The 15,368-nt window shown below is 36.6% G+C and overlaps 3 protein-coding genes across 4 annotated transcripts; 2 read left to right on the top strand and 1 right to left on the bottom strand.

The window, feature by feature from the left end:
• The first annotated feature begins 1,399 nt into the window (after positions 1-1,399).
• LOC128893812 (28S ribosomal protein S14, mitochondrial) lies at positions 1,400-2,303 on the top strand. The gene is made up of 3 exons (XM_054155055.1): positions 1,400-1,537; positions 1,620-1,760; positions 2,061-2,303. Exons 1-3 carry the CDS (start codon positions 1,427-1,429, stop codon positions 2,244-2,246), a joined length of 438 nt encoding a protein of 145 aa, XP_054011030.1. The 5' UTR covers positions 1,400-1,426; the 3' UTR covers positions 2,247-2,303.
• Positions 2,304-2,626: 323 nt separating this feature from the next.
• Positions 2,627-8,125, top strand: LOC128893805 (gustatory receptor for sugar taste 64f-like). The gene is made up of 10 exons (XM_054155043.1): positions 2,627-2,811; positions 4,576-4,824; positions 5,029-5,260; positions 5,760-5,895; positions 6,570-6,769; positions 6,840-6,931; positions 7,052-7,272; positions 7,357-7,525; positions 7,739-7,828; positions 7,927-8,125. The coding sequence occupies exons 2-10, from the start codon at positions 4,606-4,608 to the stop codon at positions 7,987-7,989; spliced, it is 1,422 nt and encodes a 473-aa protein (XP_054011018.1). The 5' UTR covers positions 2,627-2,811; positions 4,576-4,605; the 3' UTR covers positions 7,990-8,125.
• A 1-nt stretch (position 8,126) lies between these two features.
• Positions 8,127-14,694, bottom strand: LOC128893806 (gustatory receptor for sugar taste 64f-like). 2 transcript variants are annotated; one of them, XM_054155044.1, is made up of 11 exons: positions 14,451-14,694; positions 14,239-14,386; positions 13,769-13,887; positions 13,454-13,648; positions 13,116-13,225; positions 12,708-12,878; positions 12,126-12,298; positions 11,109-11,274; positions 10,792-10,881; positions 9,708-9,800; positions 8,127-8,680 (listed from the first exon to the last, which is right to left on the bottom strand). In XM_054155044.1, coding segments are annotated over exons 1-11 (1,287 nt in total). In that variant the 5' UTR covers positions 14,452-14,694; the 3' UTR covers positions 8,127-8,659. The 2 variants fall into 2 exon arrangements, with proteins under 2 accessions (XP_054011019.1, XP_054011020.1); XM_054155045.1 differs by having other exon boundaries at positions 8,128-8,680; positions 12,126-12,280.
• Between the last annotated feature and the right edge of the window lie 674 nt (positions 14,695-15,368).

The following is a 15,368-nucleotide window of genomic DNA, read 5'->3' on the forward strand; positions in this document are numbered from 1 at the left end:
ACCGCAATTTGCATTTTTGAATTCCTCGCGAATTCAGCGCAAATTTCATTGGACTTTTGGCTCGAAAGCGAGATGGTCTCGCGGTAATGCGACAGAATCTGGTTGGTGTAATTGCAATAACCGAGACGACAATCAACGTAACGTCCACCGTTCGTCAACCGCAACGCGCATCAACCTCGTTACCGCCGTCCATGACATTCTTGGCGTCGCGACAGCGCCGGTGTTTCCGGTGACTAAATCGGTTACTCACCCTGTCCACGTTTCCTGTTCGGATATTCCCGTTCGATACGGATCTGCGAATATCTCCGCAATTCTATCTCTGGGAGGGTTTCCAGAGGCCGGTCCTTTGATTTCCTGCCATTGCTCGCGGACATACGTGAACGTTCATCTTCATCGGTAAATTCAGTGGTTTCTGTCCTTCGTTCTATTTTTTACCGCGTAGGAGTGGAAGAAACTAAAGGAACATAATCGATTAAGCAGGAAACGCATCTCGAGCGCGCGAAAATCGTAGCTACGTACAACAATTTTTTAGAATATAATAATATACATTTATATTTCGATTTTATTGGAATAATTTTTATTTAGATTTTTTAGGTAATGTAAGTATGTCGGTGTTATGAAATTCTGGAACATTCTATGCGCGTTACTACGCCAGATTTTCAAAATACTCCTCGACAAAGAATAAACTAATAAACGTATGAATTTTCCCATTCGACTTTGAACAAATTTTTGTTCGATCTCGTAGAAAAAAATGTTTCCTCTCACTCGCGTGTACATCGGGAAATACAGGAGTATCGTACTTGTAATTGTTTTCAGTAAAATGAATCATCCGAAATGGCGACGAATATTATCGGTTTCTTTTGATGTTTCAAATTATTCAAATTATTATTCAAATATATACCTGCGATCAGCGCCATCGGTGGCAAAACACTCAAGTTCGTCGTGGGATAGTTTCACTTTTTTGCCGCTAGATGGAGGAACGGTATCGAAATACCGACATTACAGTTACTAGTTGAAACGATTATTGTTTCATCCAGTGATAAAGCATTATTTAATTCTAAATTGTTGTAACAAGTCGATTAATATGCGATCTACGTAATAATATTAATATTCAATGCGGAACCTTACCCGCAATGAAGTTTCAGCATTTGACTCTATCGACATCCATTGAAAATCGTACGAATAACTGAAATATGAAACAACTCGGTCAACAAAATCCATAAAATTCTTTTTTTCAAATTTCTTAGGATAATGTCTACTTTGCAATGATTGTGTATCATTAAAAAAAAAAAAAAAAAAAAAATCAGTCGATATTGTTGATATTTAGATACTGGTTGCTTTATCGAGCAAGAGAACTATTCCATGACAAACTTGGACATTTTCCCGCCGAGGGCGCTGATCATAGTATAAAAAATTAGTTCATCTGATGATACCATCTGATACGATAGGAGTTAGCAAAAACATGGCTGCAATAAAAAATTGTTTGTCGAAATTTTCAAATTTTCTTTCTATTAACAGAAACTGTACAGTGTCTGGTGTAAGTAGAAACGGCGTTTTAGAATTTTATACGTAACAGCAAGATATACGTTTAGATTGTATAATCTAAATTTGCTGGTTAGTTTCAGCAAGTACGTAATAAATATTGTGATCGATGGATGATTCGTGATGTTAAACGAAGAAAGTTGGCAGAAGATTATGCACCACAACGACTACGACTAGTTGCCCTTAAGAGAAACAGTATTTTGCCACTTGAAATTGTTGTACGTTATGTTGTACACACAACTTAACCTCAAACTATGAAAGAAACATGAAAACCGTATACTAATTGAGGCGTTTGTTATAAGAGTGATGTAAATTCACCTTCCTTTTAGGATGTACAAGATTTTATCTTTCGAACAGGCATTAATAATAATGTAGTTTTCCATACAGACAAAAGTGAAATAGTTTTAAAACTTTGCTTATAGAAACTCCATTTTTCAAAAAAAATGATCTTACATTACTTTTCTAACAAACAGCACAATTGCTAATGATCGAACTAGACATAAAGTTTTCTGTTTTAGAAACTTGCTGGCGAACAAATAGATAAAGAAATTCCTCGTCAAACTGCTCTGAGACAATTAACAAATCGTTGTGTACTGACTTCTCGTGGACGTGGTGTTGTTATGAGATGGAAATTATCTAGAATCATGTTCCGTCACTTAGCAGATTACAATAAATTATCTGGTGTGGAACGTGCTATATGGTAGAACTCATGTACATTGTAAAAAATTTTAAATATTGAATAAATTGAAATAGTAAACCAATGTATTTGTAATCCTTTTATTCTATCTATGTTGGAATTAATTTTAATTTTCTTTTTTACTAGTAAATATTATTCTTAAGGTATTACAAGTATTACCGTTATCAGTGTGTTAGCATAAACAGTGACTGTATACATTTGTTGTTTTATAAGAATATTATTTACTTTCGAAAAATTTGAATATTGATTTGCAAATTTTAGCAAACGATATTTACAGTTTTGATTTGCCACTTTTAACATGCAAGAAGTTTTTTAAATAGTCCCCTTTGTTTATCGCTGTTAAAGCGCGAGGATCCAGGTAACTATAAGCATCTATCTGGTCGGGTATGCATGGCGCAGGTCCGGCTACATAGTTCAATTCTTCTGAATCAAGGGACTTTACGAGTTAGTACACATTGGTATACTCGCGGAGTAAATTCAGTTTTGTTCACGTTACAATTTTACCTGTTGCACTTATCACCGCCATCGGCAACTAAATTTCCAAAATATGAGTACCACAGTTTCGAGATATCGTGAGTATTGTTTTTTAATTAATGAGAATTGCATACGTATGACTCCTCGATAAGTCTTTATTGTTTGATGCACCGTGAATCAATGATAGTGATCAACAAACCCCATGAGTTCGCATACCTACGCAAAATTGTGTCAAGTTATAAAGTTATGTTGTTCGATATCCTATTAAGTTTTTTTTTTTTTTTTCTTTCTATTACAATAATTCTCAGCTTACCGCTTCTGTTCACGAAAATATAAAGCATTCAGTTCTACTTAAATTTATATAAATGATAAATCGTAAATATTTGTTTAAATTGGTTACACATTTTTGTATCAGGTCATTCCATGAGTTCATATTACTTATTGTTGCGTTACGAAGAAATGTAATCGCGCTTTCTCTTTTTCTTCCGAAGTCATTACACCTTCCCTATATACTTCCTGTATCTTTTTATTAAATATAAACACAATTTACTGCACGATATTATGATTGATATAAATTTTACCTGGCGATAAGATGGTATAAAGGTAACGAACAACAATATGAAATCAATAATATAATTACCCAGATTCTCCTTGCATGTAGGAAGGTAGCAATAGCTTTATAGCTAACATGACAACGCGTCAATATTTGTCACTTTTTTTTTTTATTATTTATTATATGCGATAGAACATCTACGATATTTGCCTGCTACAAAGTATGAGTAACTCACGGAGAATTATCGAAGCTAATTAGTTTACCATATTGGGTTAATTCATAAATAACTTCCGTTTATTATTTTGTAATTTAATTCTAAATATATTATTACGTACATGAATTATTTTCAAGTGTACGAAGAAAACTGAATAATAATTTCTTGTTGAATGATCCGATTCATCTGGAATATCTGAAAATTTTATTTCTACCTCCATTTAAATAACGAATATTCCATAAACAGTTTGGTATTTTTAGGTGTAGTAACAAAACTGAATACAAATTTCTTGTAAAATTATCTAATTCATCCAAAAACCTTATACCTCGCTAAGTTTAATCGTTGAATACTCAGTTCAATATACCGATCCTTTTTACTTCGCACAACGCAACATCTTTATTACCGTTTCTGCAATGAGAGCAGGTAACGATGCATAGAATCGCACCAGAAATAAAGTTGTGCGAACCATAAACACGGTAAGTTAACAAGACTTTCAAATGTCAACACATTAGTTCATGCCCCGAATAAACATTTGTCGCTCCTTTTTCCGGGAATATAATGCATCATTGGTATCGTTTGCCTCCAACGTGCGTCACGTCATAGAATGTCCACAATGCTTGATAATTAATTCTATAACACGTGTTTCGTGAACAACCGCACGAAGCGATTCTCACATAAAAATCCGTAAAAATATCTCCCTGGTGCGTTTTATAACGCTATTCGATATTCAACGAGATACAACGCTCGTGATTGGAAATTCGAGAACATCGGCTCCATTTCCTGCTGTGAGAAAGTACTTGCATTAGTTTGCTCGCGCGATATTAAAATCTTTATCGCTGCAGTTCAGGGGATAGAGGAGACTGGAGTAAACTGAAACAGGAATCAACTGAGACGTGGGTCAATAGAAAACGAGACCTCTTTTTTTTGCCTTATCGTCATATTTTTCTATTACTTATTACACCACGGGCTTTCAATACTTTTTGTATTAGTCGTACCTTGAAAAACTGCCGCCCTCCCCCCCCCTAATTTTATTGTACACGTTTTGCTGTTGTGTTTATTTCTCTCTATCGCGTACTGTTTCCATTATTTTCACAGGATTATAGTACGTAGCGGAAATGTAACGTGATGGTCGTATTTGCAATGATGCATACAGAGGTTCAGGTCATGATGTTGAAAACGAAGTTAGCCTTGACTGAGATTCCTACTAAAAGTAGAAATTCGACACGCAAGATCTGGCCCTTCTTGGTGTACAACCACGACATCGAAAAATTACGTATAAATTACAACGCGAATCCATCAAGACAAAAGTTTCGAGATGAACACAGTCATTCAATGGACGCTGCCGTGAGAATTTATTGTATTATATATATATATATAAGTTGATATTTTCATAGAATTAAAAAGAAAGATCGATTCTTTTCTTTTTTTTAGTCAACAAAGTAGAACCCTTCTTTAAATGAAAAAGGACACTAATTTTTTTGACGCGTACAAAGGGATAAATAAGTAAGGAATTAAATTGATCAACATTGTTTATTTATTTTCTCATAGATCCCGGAAAGTTTTCACTGCGCGATGAGACCTATATTGAGATTAGCACAATTATTTGGCATACTTCCCGTGTCTGGAATAAAATCTCAGTCACCCACGGAGCTTCGTTTTAAGATATTCTCGTTTCTGACCGTCTATTCCGTCTTCATCATCGTAATGATACTTTTTATAACGGTTATATCGATGATACATATGATGACAACCATAAGCGCCGAAACATTCCACACACGCGGTAAGTGGATTATTTTTCTCTGGAATATATTTGATCCGTATCAATCGTGAATGCTTTCTCAGTTTTTAATCGCGCCAGACATGAAAGAAGATTAAATAAACGCACTAGGTAATAAACACGTTAGTCCGACCGGCACGCCAAGAGCCAATTTGTGTCTTCATTTAGCATTGCAAAACAACGATTTACGACTCATAAAACCGAGCTTTTTATCGCTTGATATTGCGATACCGCTATCTCATAGACACAGGCTACGTCGAACTTACTTTACCTATCACTCTTTCTCAAATAAAAAATTACTCTAAGCAACTCAGCTGTTTTAAGAGGCAAGCCTACCCGGAACGACCTGCCTTCGTTAAACGAAGGTTATCTAACGTTTCGAACGTTATTCGATTGATTTTTTCTGAATAATACTTTTCACATTGTTCATCTATAACCTGCGATAAGGTGTGACGAGGTAAATATCTGAAGAAAAAAAAAAAATGCAATATCGCGTTTTCAGGTGGCATAGGCGAAGCAACGATCGGCACGGTGTTCTATGGGAACAGCCTGCTGGGCGCAATTTTATTTTTCTGGCTATCTTCGCGATGGACGTCTCTTCAATACGAGTGGAAGGCCATGGAACAATACATAGACAGGTCAATATTGCGTTCGCGGATAAAAAAATATGACGCGATTCGTTATAAATCGTGCTGTTTCCACTTCATCAGTGCCGCACGCGAAGTTCAATACCTGCTAATCATCATTGCACTACGAGAAGGCGGACGGGAGGGAGGGGGGAGGGGATGTGTGTGTGAGATAATTGATTTATTTTCGAGTAAAATGCAGTCACGCGACCCTAGAAGAGTCCTGGAGATGCCCGACAAGTTTACGATAGATTTTTTTATTTTATCACAAACATACAAAAAGACCGGTGAATTTTGTTTCGATGCCAAATGGAATATTTAACGAGATAGGAATTCGGAATATTGTAGGCGGCATTGTTTAAATTATTATGGATAAAAATACGTAAGGTAATTTGCATATACATTTTATATTTTTTAAGTAAAACGTACGTTACGAAATAGCATCAAATAGTTTGTATACTAAAAATATGATAATTGTACCGAAAGGATATAAATAGTTGAAGAAATGTAGGAAAATTTTTTTTTTTTTTCTATTATTTTCGTCAGACAGACTCATTCGCCATTTCTTTTTCTTTCCTATTAAAATTTTAGATTTGTAAACATTTTTCATTAAATAGACGACCGCGTGCATTCAGTCGCATTTAATAAGCATTAATTCGCACACGAGTTACGTCTGTTCTGTCCAGCAATTGTACGGTTCATCCACGCCTTCGATGGAAGTTTCTCCTCATAAGTTCTACTGTTTTACTATTGGCTCTCATAGAACATATCCTAAGTATACTGAACAACGCGGGGAGCTACGAATGGGACGGATCGAGCAACTCGACGTTTCGCAACTTTCTAGAAATATACAGTCTACGATCGCATGCCTTTGTCTTTAAAATAAGTAAGATTATGTCATATAGAAAGTGTCCAAGTGTTTCGCAAACCATTACTAAACTTATTTTTCATTTCAGTGGATTACAATTTTGCTTTCGGTATATACATCTTTATCGTTAGCAAACTAGCGACCTTCATTTGGAACTTTACAGATGTCTTCGTTATGCTGGTACAAATTTAATATATAAATTATTTCTTATTTTCATCTCTTTCACGCATTTGCTAGTAAACGCACCAGGTCAGAGCGAGACAGAGCCAGCCAAGTGAAACGTTTTCGTGTAATCTTTAGGTTTCCACAGGCCTGGCTGAAAGATACAAGTTTTTGAACAAGAGAGTAGCGATCATGCTAGTGAAAGATCGACGCTCGTTCAGCTGGCACAAAGTGCGCAAAGCATACGCGGTCTTGAGTGCTCTCGTAAAAAAAGTGGACGACCATATTTCACCGATTATTCTGTTATCGTTCGGAAACAATCTGTACTTCATCTGTCTCCAATTACTGAATGGTCTATCGTAAGTGCAATTTATTTATAAACAAAGGAACAACTTTCTATTAGTCATTATTAGTAATTAACTAATTTGTTTCTACGTTAAAAGGAACTCGGTCAGCAGTTCCATCTTAAGCGACATATACTTTTTCGGCTCCTTCGCATTTCTTATCGCTCGTACATGCGCGGTTACTTTGTTTACCGCTAGAATACATGATCAAAGCAAGAGGGTGTTACCTTGCCTGTACAGTTGTTCAACGTCCAGTTACGACTCGGAGGTGATTTCTAAGAATATTTAGTGGCCTCTCGTATACGTTTGATCTTATTCTTCAAGAAGGTAGAACATCGTAGCATTTTTAAATTACAAGAATTTCAACTATAAATTTACTTTGTTCACGCTTCTGAAAAGTTATGAATTTCAAGAATGTTGTGTGAACATTTGAGAAAGATGTCTCTAGACTGCTAGTGTTAAAGGAAATATTTATCGACAGGCTCAGAGGTTGGAATATCAACTCGCTACAGATGATGTAACGCTGACAGGATTACGTTTCTTTTCAATTACGAGAAACTTTATGCTTGCGGTAAATTGATTAGCATTTCAAGTTATTCCCGTTCATATACTTTCCACCCTGTACAATACTCCTTTGATATACTGCGTTCAAACAATATTTATTTACAGGTGGCAGGGGCGATCATAACGTACGAAGTCGTACTTTTGCAGTTCAATAATTCGTCACTGTGAACGAATAAGTCGAAAGATTTAGCGTGTCTATTTTACTTGTTCAATTTTATTGTCGATATTTTATATGTTTTTGCATTTAGTTTTGTTATTCAGGACCTTCGTATTTCAAATAAATCGATATTTTACACATCTAGTACACTTTTTCTTTTTTTCTTACAACGCCTCTCTTTTTGGCCTTATTATCTTATTTTCCATTAACTTATCTTACGCCACTTGTTCCATATATTTTTATATAAGCAATGCCTTGAAAAAACTGGATCCGGACACGCCCAGAATTCGAAACCTAGCCCTCAGCATGGTAATCAGCTACGCTATCCACTGCTCCACCGTCCTCGTCTTACATCGAGTATACATTAATCGAGATTACCGCATTGTTCAAGGTGCAACGAAAGAAGTAAAATTTCTTTTTATCAACATAGTCATACATCGTATTATTTTGCATGTTAGTTACAATACTATTGCATTAAACGATCTATATACTCGGTTTGCTATCAAATATGTCATGCATCGCTCGATTATCATCCACGGAGGATAAATGCAGATGTATGCCGTTCTAGTTTTAAATAATCCGAGGATGTTGAAATTCTGTAGTTCTTAATGATTGATGTACAGAGAAGGATGACAGGCAAAGCTCCTTCTCCGCAGAGAAAGTATTAAATCGTCACCAGGATCAGTTCTTCGAAACGAGGAACTACAACAAACAAACAAGTCTGTAAGTGAAATTTTATAAAAACAACAATGCTATCGAACCTTTTAATGGCTCGTCACCTTTCTTTATCAGCTTTACCTTTGTCGCTAATGGTACTATTACTAATATTACAAACTTTCGATAGTGGTTTTACTTCTATGAAAAATGAAAAGCATTTTTTGTTGTGACAAAAACACCAATATATTGTAATACATGTATAATACACAGGATTATGAAAGGATTAAAAATACAGACAGCGTTATAAATATTCAAGCTCATATTATTAAGCCTATATTACAGTGCTATGGATAGCTCCTTTTATACATAATTCTATCAATATTTGTTAACGATAATAATAAAGCAGTGCTGTCTATAGGTCGAGTCCTCCGCGCGGCTGTGTTTTAATATACCGGGTGTCCCAAAATTAGTGTAAGAACCGAAAATGGAGGGTAGCTGAGAGGATTCTGAACCACAATTTCCTTTGCAAAAATGTCGGATGATTCTTCGTTTTTGAATTATTAACGAAAAACCACCGACCAATCACAGCGCCCGAATAGCGCGCGCTCAGTCGCGTAGTTATTGTAAAATCACCTTTTATAAAAGTTCGTCCGATATTTCTTATGATTTCAAAGATGTTTTCGAAAATATAAATAAAAAGAATTATTTCGAAGGGGCGCTGCGAAACACTTTTCTCGAAGGATACTGCTACAAGCCTCAAGCATTATCAAGTGTTAAAACAAGTTCCGTGAAAGCCACGGAAATCATACGCTAGGTAAATGTACATAATGACTTTTCAGAAAATTTTTATACCAATTACAATCGTAGAGAAAGTAAAAGCTATGAATACAAGATTAATTTACAGAAGTTATTCTAAAACACTACGAGGCAATACGCTAGTTCAAATCGTATTGTATATACAGCAGCTATATACTACTACGGATTTAGAAGCATTTTTAGGCGGGAAAGGGAAGTTCGAGGAGGAATCCTTCTAAAGTGCCTCGAAAGATACTTGGAAACGCGTCTACTTCACCTCGCAGACGTCCGTAATGTTCGTTGGATCGACTTGGTGAACGGAATTAAATTGGACGAGAACCAATTCGTAGGTGACTATAGTCCCTGCCACCTGAAACATGTTCAAATAACGAATTCGTAATATTTTAACGATGGAAAGCTGCAAGATTGAAAGATGGAAATTTTGCGTATTTTTCATATCATGTTTGCGAATCGACCTTTACGCGAAGAGCGCCTTGATGTCTCTAGCGTCGCATCGATCAACTAATCGATTGACAGTGAACGCTCTATGTCATCGTGAGACTTTTTGGGCCAGTTTCAAAACGCGCAATGGCCGCGCACGTGCGCGCAAAACAGCTCTTATTGTTAGTTTTCTCATAAATATCTCGGTGATTGTCTCATCAAGTTCAAAGTGTTAATTAATGTGTGCGCCTGGAATAACGTTCGCCTACTCGGGAACCACACAGACTCACTCAACCAGATAGCGTCAGAATACTCAACCTTCGATAGTTCCACCTTCGACAACATCGACAGGTACTGTTACGAACACTTTTAACGCATTATACCATCGTTTTAATAATAGACGAGAATAAAGTGTTTATTGTTAATCTCTGGCATTCATTTGTACAATCCTCGAACAGAACATCCGTTCGTGAACATAATACATTTACGTGATACATGTATACTATATTTATTTCTCTTTGTCATTATTTGCGGTTAAGTAAACAATTATCTAATTATGTGATAGTAATTCAAGTTTTAATTATGGCGTTTTCAAACTTTCATACGTATGTAGTTTAAAGGAGTTTCCGTGCTGTTTCTCAAATAGAACTTCAGGACGAAATTGAAACCGAATATTATTAAACTTTGCAAAGATTGCGAATCTCATGGTTCTCGTTAAAACTTTAAACTCGATGTGTCTCATTATTTATACGGTGGGTTAAAATTATAGTAAATATTTTATTTCGCTGTATATCCCATTCCGTTGTGCATATATTAAGTTAAGATTGTATTATCATGCCAATTTTAAGCTCTTAAAAATTAAAGGAAGCGAATTAAGAATCGAATTTAACAAAGGTTGAGAGGCACCGTCGTATACGTACAGTTAACACGAGACCCCTGGTCACCGAGAAGAATTTCATTCCAGTCAAGCAGATGCTGTCCGTCGTAACTTGAGATAGAAACCTCATGACCTATGAAAATAGCAAAATTAATGAATTTCTCGGGGTGGCAGAATTAACGAAAGCGCGACTTTTGGCGAAAAGTTTTTGATGAAACAAATGGAAACCGAATGACTTACATGAACATGTATATTTAAACAAATGAACGATAAAAAAATGTACTAATTAACTTTCATTATTGTGATTTTGATACGATGATTTTGCTGTATGTTGTAAAAATGAAATATACGAGATGTTACTTCAGCGCAGAAGCTGCTTCCGGAAACGGTGTATAAAATCGGAGCAGGTAGCAAGGACTCGTCGTGTATTGCTGCCGCGCATAAGGAAACTAGCGTCGTCCTTGCCAACAGGAATCCAAAGGAGAAGCTGAAGTAAATTTTCTCGACCAAACCTCGCATAGGACTGCTTCAAAATAGAAAATTTTAATGTTCTACATATGTTTCACGAAAAATAACTATTGAACGCTTTAAAATTAAATGCGACTGAACGAAAGTCACTGAGTTAACACTGAGGACCAGGATTACTTTTTTTTTTACTACAAATGAACGATCGTTAAAAAATATGAAAAACATAATACAGGGTGGCCCAAAAAACGCATACTCGCGGTAACGTACGAGCACGGCTCGCTAAGACGTGACCTATTCTACTGCGAACGCTCCACCGGCATACTCGCGGATCAGTGATTGGCAAAACCCTAGACTTGGAATAAATCTGAAGTTTGCCGATGTGTTTGTCTCGTTTCCTTCTTTGGGAAATGTTCAAAAGAGGAAACGAGACAAAAATATCGGCAAACTTCAGACTTATTCGAAACCTAGGGTTTTTCCCATCACTGGCGTACGAGGGCGTCCGAGTAGGGCTTACCCTATACTACTGCGAACGCTCCACCGGCATACTCGCCGTAACGTACGAGCACGGCTGGCTAAGGCGTGACCTATACTACTGCGGGCTCTCCACCGGCATACTCGCGCTCTGATTAGTCGGGATTTTCTGTTAATATCTCCTTAACGAAGCTTCGGACAACACTTTCGCTAAGGAAAAAGTTGTTCCAAATCACCACCTCCCGGAACCACCCGTTTCAAGAACCTCCAACATTTTTGGAACACCCTGTATGTAATATGTAATGTACGTTAAGTCAGCCTAATGTTCTAATAATATTCGAAATACGAAAGTCAGTTACAAAAGTATTGAAAATAAACTGCCCAAGGCAATGCAGTGGGAAAAATGGCACACTTAAGATTATGCATCGATATGTATACTTGAAAGAGAAGAGTAGTTGTATGCAGATGAAGTAGAGATCGGTGGCGAAGGAGAGAAGAACCATTACAGAGATATGGGAGTCCAGTTGCCTCGTCAAGCTTGCCAAATGGTTATAGTCGTTTCTTGCCTCGGCCCACCACCATTCTGGCATTGCCTTAACAATGAAATGATACTAACGACCAAGATTCGTCATTAGAAACGATCATTCTTACATTCGTTCGCTAAGATTACAACAGCTACACTGTGAAAATAGAAAAACTTCGAGCAGCAATTACTGATTTCCTTTATCAATAAAACGCTTTTTCTTATAACGCGAGATTGGCGGGCTTGTGAACATCACGTTGTACTAGAAACGATAATTTATTGAGTACCAACGATTGCTATAACGTTTTCACTTTTCACTTGGCAGCTATGGAAAAATTCAAAGAACTGTTTATTAGTAATCGCAGTCATCGAATTGTATAATCGGCAATCAAATTCCTTGTGAATTTATTCGATAACTGTAGTAACGCAAAAAATGAATCGTGGTTACGAATGAAGTTTTATTAGAGTTATAGAAATATTTGGAAAGTGCACCTTACCTTGCCTCTGATAGAGTATAAGCGAGTATTTAATTGGCGAAATTGGTCTGTCAAAGCTATGCTGATCAGAATGAGAAACAAGTCGACAAAGTTCCAAGAGAAAGTACACAAAATGTTAATAATGTCCACCGCTATACCTTTCCATAAGCTGTACGAAATTTTAGAAAAGACCTAATTAAAAAAGGGAAGACACGAGATTTGAGAATGTTCTTCAGGCTGTACACAACAACTGCCATTAACCCTTTATAGGTCACTGGTACTCATTATTACCAATAAGGAAGAAGCTTGAATTTTGTATTTTTAAGTTTCTACGCTTATCCACACAAAAAAAAAAGTGAAAAAAAAATGCCCAGGCAGCTCCGGCCTATAAAGGGTTAATTAAAAGTTAGATGGAAATACTTTTCTCACCTGGGGAAATTGCGATTGGAAATAGATACCAATAATATCCGAATTACCTTGAAAATCTGCGCATTCTTTGGCTCTCATGAAACCATGAAGAATGGAAAAACCATGCTCCACTGCAATAAATTTACCATAATTCGTTATTCAGAAGATTATTAGATTAAAGATCGAGCAAATTTAATTGCAAGTGTCAAAAGAAATATTAATATAATGTTAAGTATATAAAAATTTTGCAAAACTTTTTTAACGTGTAGAACGTATTAAAATTTGTGAGAGAAATTTGTCACTCTCCGGAAGTGAAAGCGTTTGTCAGCATTGATAAGAAAAATATAAACGTCACCCACCTAAAGCCAATATCACCACCGTTATAGTCACCATCTTGAATTTAGTGGACAGAGACAATCTGGAGACTTTTCTGTGTTTGTTGGAAAACTCCTTTTCAAGCTTCTCCCACGTCAGCATCAAGCAAGGCCACTGCGTGGCCAATTTCAGGAAAAGGAAAGACGCGATCAAATTAGTCCCATTGAAAACTAAATTGGCTAATACCCATAAAACAATAAAGTGTGTTATTTCGATAACAATTATTATAATGAAAATAAAAACGAAATATTTCCTTCTTGATTAAAATGTGAAAATTAGTAGCAGGAAAATTGACTTACTCATTTTTACAGGAGTTATTTCTGTAGTAACTATCCTCAGAATGTTGAAAACCGTCATCATCGACGAACCAAGTAGTGAAATTATGCAATAAATAATCTTTGGGCTTCGCCAAGTGAACCTGAATATATGTTAAAATTCAATATAGTTTAGTGTAGGACACAATTCGATGTACTTTAATATGTTATATTTTAGTAGATGCTAAAATTTAATATATATTTAAGTATGTGTCACGATCTGATTACAATTCTTATGGTGTTTAGGGTAGTGAGTAATGTAGCAGGCTGCAAATGCGTCGATCTCAGGTTCGAATCCTGGCGAGAAGGTTCGCTTTTTTTCACGAATAATTTGAACGATATATGTATATTAAAATTCAATATACTTGAATATGTGATACAATAATGTTCAACCACACTTGAACATCCACGAGGGTCTACAAGCATAAAGTTTCGTTAAAGAAGAAATAACTTGCCTAAGGTACGAAGCATCTGGAGTATTAACGCCAGACACAGGAAACATGGAGAAGCACTGTGCGAGCATGATGATCGGCCTCATGGACGCGTGCAAACTGTCCGTTCGCGGATTAAAATTTTTTGCCGAAGGTTCCGCTGGACCTGACACTACCAATCGAATTAAATCACTGTAACGGAATGCGGATTCACAAAGATCGTTAGCGCAACTTACTGTCGGTGATCTCTGCGTTGGGCTTCAGACTATGGAAGTTGTCAACCTGCGCGGTGTCTTTAGATCTGAAAATTTCATAGACGATTTGGTACGCTGCAGATTTATTATTTCTTCGTGCGGTACCTCCGTTACTTCTAACGTTTCTAAGATAATTGCACTTTGTTTATTCGATCCACTTCACTTTCATGACAAACGTTAATCAATCGAAGCGTGATAGTACGACGTTCGATATTCGATCCGATCTATGAACTTCATTCGGAGCGTGTCGCGATCGACGGTGTGCACGATGCAGGATCGCATGACGAATAGGAGACGAAATCGTTGTTTCAGAGTTTTGTCGTACGCCGAGGAGAAAGGGTGGAGGGTGTCTCATAGGGAGCGGAAGCTCAATAAACGTATGTTTAAACAACCATTGGAAATATTGGCTCGAACATCGCACTGGACACACCGACGGTAAGCGTAACATTCCGCAACGGACGAAGGGTTTGTTCTTTGGTATAGTGGGTCAAGAAGATTTCCGCTTAGGTTATCGGAACTTTCTTACCGTTCGTACGAATTTGTGGACATTGCAATGATTGATAAATAGAGGAAGAGCGAACGTACGCGGAACAGTATTGTTTAATGCGTTTTAAATAACAAGTGGATTGTAGTCGAATTGCATGTGGCCTCCTTGACATGGTTGCTTACAGAGATGGGCAAAAGCCTAGGTTTCGAATAAATTGGAAGTTTGCTGATGTGTTTGTCTCGTTTCCTTTTTCGGAAAATATTCGAAAGAGGAAACGAGACAAACATATTGGCAAACTTCAGATTTATTCGAAGCCTAGGGTTTTACCCATCACTAGTTGCTTATAGTATGTAGAAATTATTTGGAATAACTTGAAAAAGTGTTTTTAATATTTCTCAATAAAATATGCATCT

This window comes from Hylaeus anthracinus, unplaced genomic scaffold, assembly GCF_026225885.1.
Source record: "Hylaeus anthracinus isolate JK02 unplaced genomic scaffold, UHH_iyHylAnth1.0_haploid 3, whole genome shotgun sequence".
Lineage (NCBI taxonomy): Eukaryota > Metazoa > Arthropoda > Insecta > Hymenoptera > Colletidae > Hylaeus > Hylaeus anthracinus.